This window comes from Microtus ochrogaster, linkage group LG8 (assembly GCF_000317375.1).
Source record: "Microtus ochrogaster isolate Prairie Vole_2 linkage group LG8, MicOch1.0, whole genome shotgun sequence".
Taxonomy (NCBI): domain Eukaryota; kingdom Metazoa; phylum Chordata; class Mammalia; order Rodentia; family Cricetidae; genus Microtus; species Microtus ochrogaster.
Genome location: NC_022033.1, coordinates 6,298,130 through 6,303,539, shown reverse-complemented (window position 1 = coordinate 6,303,539; position 5,410 = coordinate 6,298,130). Strand labels below are relative to the sequence as shown.

The 5,410-nt window shown below is 48.6% G+C and overlaps 2 protein-coding genes across 2 annotated transcripts in view; one reads left to right on the top strand and one right to left on the bottom strand.

The window, feature by feature from the left end:
- Positions 1-3,061, bottom strand: part of Gcnt7 (glucosaminyl (N-acetyl) transferase family member 7) — a 4,023-nt gene extending 962 nt beyond the window's left edge. The window contains exons 1-3 of the mRNA XM_005362810.2: positions 1,984-3,061; positions 1,063-1,150; positions 916-926 (exon numbers count right to left, since the gene is read on the bottom strand). Of these exons, the coding sequence (XP_005362867.1) occupies positions 916-926; positions 1,063-1,150; positions 1,984-2,953 (1,069 nt within the window). The 5' untranslated portion in view covers positions 2,954-3,061. The remainder of the gene's footprint in view (positions 1-915; positions 927-1,062; positions 1,151-1,983) is intronic.
- Rtf2 (replication termination factor 2) overlaps positions 1-5,410 on the top strand; it is a 31,546-nt gene that overhangs the window by 13,036 nt on the left and 13,100 nt on the right. The gene's annotated exons all lie outside the window — the stretch shown is intronic.

The following is a 5,410-nucleotide window of genomic DNA, read 5'->3' as shown; positions in this document are numbered from 1 at the left end:
GAGAGAGAGAGAGAGAGAGAGAGAGAGAGAGAGAGAGAGAGAGAGATGCTATTATAACTCACTGTAGCTCCCTATTGAATTACAATGTCTACCTTTTTTTAAAAAGCAGCAACCTTCTAACCAGGCATGTGCCTCTAATCCCAGGAGGTAGAGACAGGCAGATCTCTGAACTCTGGACTAGCCTTGTCTATATAGTGAGTCTTTCTCCCCACCCCCCAGAAAAACAACCCTCTGAGCTAAACCTTTGCCCAGCCCCTGACCTGGCATTGTCAAGACAACTGTGTTTACCCACTGTTTAGCTACTTTGGCATCAGAGTTGACATCCACCCACCCCATAACTTGTTTATTTTATGTCAATCTTTTAGATAGTTGGGCATGGGGAGCCTGACTTACTCTGCATGTCTGATTTACTGTCCTAATCCAGGGTCCGCACTCAAGGGCAGTGTCAAGTGGGACGATGCCCTTGTGTGGTAGCTGGTACTGTGCTTAGGAAGCTGCTTGTGGACAAACGGCAGCCCCCAAAAGGGGTGCTGTGCCATGCTACAGCTCTCTCTGTAGTCAGCCTGTGTGGCCTGCAACTTGTACCCCAACATGAGTGCACCCCCACACTCTTGAACTCTGAAGAGCACTGACCCTCTGTTCCCTCATTAGCATAGTGCAGTGAAATGATGATTCCCCCAAAGCTGTCCAGACTCCTCCAAAGTGAGCTGGGGTGACCGAGGACTGGACCTTATCCTCCTAGAGTGCCACAGCTTCCTATGCGCTGTTTGTCCAGACTGGCTTGCCGTCAGCCAGGACTGCAGACATCTCATAACTGGGCCCACAACTGCTCCTTTCCCTCTGAGACTCAAACCTCTGGAATGCCAGAGAGGTGGAGAATTTGTGGTTCCTGAGAGAGAATCCACCAGAGCAAACCAGAAAGGCACCTCGGCAGCAAGAACTCCCTGAGAGCTGCTTGGGTGCCCTGTGCACTGCATGAACCAGACACGGTGGCTGGCGCACATCTTTAATGCCAGCACTCTGCACACAGAGACAGGCTGCTGTTGATTCTTCACCTGTGACCCCTTGTGACCGTCTCCTTCCTCCATTCTCCATTTAATGGCTTGGATGTTTCCTTCCCAGCCAGCACCTGATGTGGCACCTGGAGCATCTGAGGAGTGGGGGGACAAAATCAGGATACACTGTGGTGTGCAGTTCCGGCTGCTGGGATGCAAGCTTTGATAGAGTCTCTCGAAATTCACTGAATGTGTGTAAAGGGTCCTGAGGACCATGCTGTGGCCCTGGGCTGCGTTTCCCTCTAACAGCCTCGGTAGGTGATGTGGGAACAGGACTTGCAGTGGGTATAGGAAACCACAGAATGGTCCGAGACCATTTCTGCAGGGTCCCTGTGTGCAAGAGTGTTATCTATCGATGGACATAGGCAGCCATGCTTGAAGCAGCACTCTTCGAAGGAACCAGCCGGCCTTCCTCTAGGATGACTTAATAAACCCACTTAAAGGATGGCACCAGAGTTCCCTCAGAAGTGGTGGGGTTGCCACAGATATAATTTTTTTATATTTGGGCTTTATGTTTTGTCTTGTCTTCTTCTTTTTCTGTTTTCTAATCAAGAACTCATTCTGTAGCCCAGGGTATATTCCCAGAACTGTGACTGACAGATGTGAGCCCTTAGCACAATGCCAGGCCATAGTAACTATCCAGTAACTTTACCAAGTGGATGAAAAAAAATGCAGATTTTTTCCAAACATTATGCCCAGGATTTCCAAAAGGTTCTATTGGAGGAGACACAGAATGAGCCTAAGATGGGAACATGATAAGACTGTCTCCCTTCCTCCACACCCCTAGAACCAGAGGCCACCCATGTTCTGCAGGTGGAAGGCCTTGTGAGATGCAGGCCCTGTACAAAGCCACAGCAGGACAGCAGGAAAAAACCCACCCCTGACAGCTACTTCCCAGAGCGGCACCCACACTGCGGAGTGATCTTACCTTTCAGTTGGCTCAGGGTCGCCCAGTAGTGCATCTCCGGGCTCTGGACATCTTTGGACCACTGCAGCATGCGTTTTGCACGGGGGTCAGTCAGGATGAACCCTACAAACTTTCTCGTAAGTGCGAAGTAAGCACTTTCAGAGTAAACCGTCAGATTATGGGGTGGTTTTTGTTTGAGCCTTGTCTTTGGAGATGTGTAGGCATTTTCTTTGGGGTGAGGCTCAGGGGGGCTCTGGACTGGCTTTGGGTTGGTATTTGGAAGTGGGATCAGCCTGGGAGTGATGTTTTTACCCTTCCACTTGGTTCTGATATAGCTTATGATTTCTTTGTTGGTTTTGATTGGGAATTCCTGTCCATAGAGATTCATGACATAGTGCCAGTCGAATGTGGAGTGGACAAGGTCTTTCATGCAGTTAACCTCTGCCTGTAGCCTCTTAGGGCCATCATGAGCCACCTGCTGTGTCTTTGATGAAATGAAGACATTTTCAAAGCAGTTCACAAAGGATTGCACGGCACTCTTGACCTTCTTTGGGGCCTTTTCATCAATGTGGACACAATAGACATTCTGAGGTGCATAAATTGCTCTGAGAAGCCTCACAAACATGGCCAGCTCCTTATGAACACTTATAATATACGCCAAAGAGAAGTTCCTTTCTTCTGCAGACAGGGGTCTCGTTATGAAATGCAGCCCCCGGGCCATCCTGGAACAGTTTCCTGGTGTGCGCAAATGAGCGAGTATTTCAGAATTGTGAGGGGGTTTGCAGAATTGTGCGATTTGGGGGGCTGCCTTTTTCCCTTCAAATAAAGCTGAGCACAGTTCATCTGGGTAGAAGCCACATTCCACCACAGCCAAGTGGGCGGGCTCCTCCTCAGCCTCCTCAGGATCTGGGCTCCCGAAGTAAAGGAAGATGAAGGCGCAGATCACTCCACATGCCACAAGTCCAGCCTTTGTGGTTCGGAACTGGCTCATGCTTTGAGCTCAGTGCCTTCTCACCACCATAGCTTTAAATGGCTCCTCCCAGTGTCCTAAAAGAGCAACAGAGAGCATTTAGAGTCAGGTAACCTCCCTCCAACTCTCCTGAAGCACGGTAACTGTGTGTTCTTAAGAATATCACTGGGGTGTGGTTGCAGCTCAGCTTGGAGAGTGTCCGCCTGGCATGCCTGAGGCCTGGGCTCCATCCCCAGCCCTGCGTGAACCAGGGGTGGTGTTGCCCAGCTGTTACCTCTGCCCTGGGAGGCGGGACTGAAGAGCAGAAGTTCAAGGTCATCCTTGGCTACACAGAAGTTCAGATTTGATCCGTGGATGGCTAGAAAAGTAGATGGGCAGATGAGAAAATGCCATCTGAACAGATACTGGTTTATTGGGTTCTTTCTGTCTTTTGGGGAAGGGAGGTTGTTGTGTTGTACAAGCTGACCTTGAACTCATGGATTTGAGCAGTCTTCCTGTCTCAGGCTCCCAAGTTGCCGACCTCCAGGTGCATGCAGCACTCCTGAGTGTAATCTGATCGTCTTTTTCTGGATGTACACTCTGAAACTATCACCACATCAGGGCAACTTTCACCCCTAAGTGTCCTTATGCCCCCCGGAAAGCCATCTTCTTTCTACCCCATCTTTCAGCAGCCATTTATGTCTTTCTGTGTCCCTGGATTCTGTAATGTGATGTAGGTGGGATCATACAGAAGATTTGTGGCTTTTCCGAGTTAGGATAACGATTCTGAGAGTCAGCCTCCTATTGGAGTTTCCATTAGTTCCTTTGCACTGCTGAGCGTTGTACACAACTTATTTGTTCAGCTGTTGATGGACTCTTACGTACGTCATTTTCAACTTTTCATTATTACAAAGATGCCATGAGCACTGTGCATGAGTCTTTGTATAAACAGATGTCTTTGTCTCAAGTGAACGTGGGCTAGTGAAACAACTATGTCATGTGTTGGGCATATAGCTGAATAGTGAAACGGCTGTGTCATGTGTTGGGCATATAGCTGAATAGTGAAACGGCTGTGTCATGTGTTGGGCATATAGCTGAACAGTGAAATGGCTGTCTTATGTGTTGGGCATGTAGCTTCACTCTGGGCTTTTCTAGGTGAGTACAGCAGCAGGTAGGAGAGTTCAGTTCACTACACTGCATGTTGGCAGCACTCCATTTCCATGGTAACCATCCTAATTGGCTTGCAAGGGGCAATTCCCTGTGGTTTCACTGTCGTCCCTGATGACTGTCAGTGCTGAGCACACTTGCGAGTTAAGTTATTCTCCTGTATTTACACCTTTCTCTGTTACATTGAGTCTGAATCTTTCCATAGAGGATTTGAACAACAAATTGAAAGGGCATTTGTGGTTGCAAAGTTAAGCCTGTTGAAATGAGCTGAGGAATTATTTCTAGGGATTAAAATCAAGGCAGGTAATGATGTCTCCTGATGCCAGCATGGTGACCTGTCCAGAACCGCAGTAGATGTGTGGGCAGCTGCAGCTGCAGCAGGCCTTGCTGAGAGCATGCTGGAGAACTGCTGCATACCATGTTTGTCCCTCTGCATTCAGAGAGCAAAGCTGTCCAGGAGAGACGTCAGGCTGTGCTGTCAGGAGGTCTTGCTGTTTGTGAGTCATGGCGAATGGACCTGCACAGCTCTTTTCCTTGGATGTGACTTGGGGACAGGCAGAGCAGCCTTGAGAGCTCTGTTTTGTGTAGGCAGTTTAAATAGCACATTGACTTTCGCTGTGGTTTCTTACCACCTAACACGCTTTGAAATACAAAATAGCCGCTGCCCTGGGCACTGGGTCACAGATACAGTCAACATCTGTCAGTCGCCACAAGTATCAAACCTTAGGGTCTCCTTAGCAAGAGTTTATAAAGCATGCAAGGCCTCCCTTCATATGCATAGCACTCTGGTGCCTCATCATTTCATGTCTGGACCCCAGAATAAACAGCCCCCCATCCCCAGCGTAGAAATCCACCAGGACAGAGGTCCTTGCTGAAGGAGATGCTGGGCAAGCCTCTCACAACACTTAGGAGTCTTTGTTTTGTCATTTTAGGCTTTTACTTATTTTTCTGTTTGGTTTGGTTTTTTGAGACACGATTTCTCTATGTAACTGACAGCCCTGACTGTCCTGGAATTCACTGTGTACACCAGACTGGCCTTGAACTCACAGAGAGGTCTTGCTGGGATTAAGGGTACGTGTCACCATACCCAGCTAAAGATTGGGAATTTTGAACAAGGTACACAGTACACCATGGTTTGGTGCACCCCTCCTGGTGTGGTAGGTTTGCCAGGGAGAAGGCTCAGGGACTGCTTGGTTCTCCACTGCCTGCATGGATAGGTGTGCCCCCATAAGCCTCAGCTGTAGTCAAGCCCCAGGGACTGTTCTTCAGCCATTTATATAATTAGTGAAGACAGCAGCGTACTCCCTTGCCTTTTTTTTTTTTTTTTTTTTT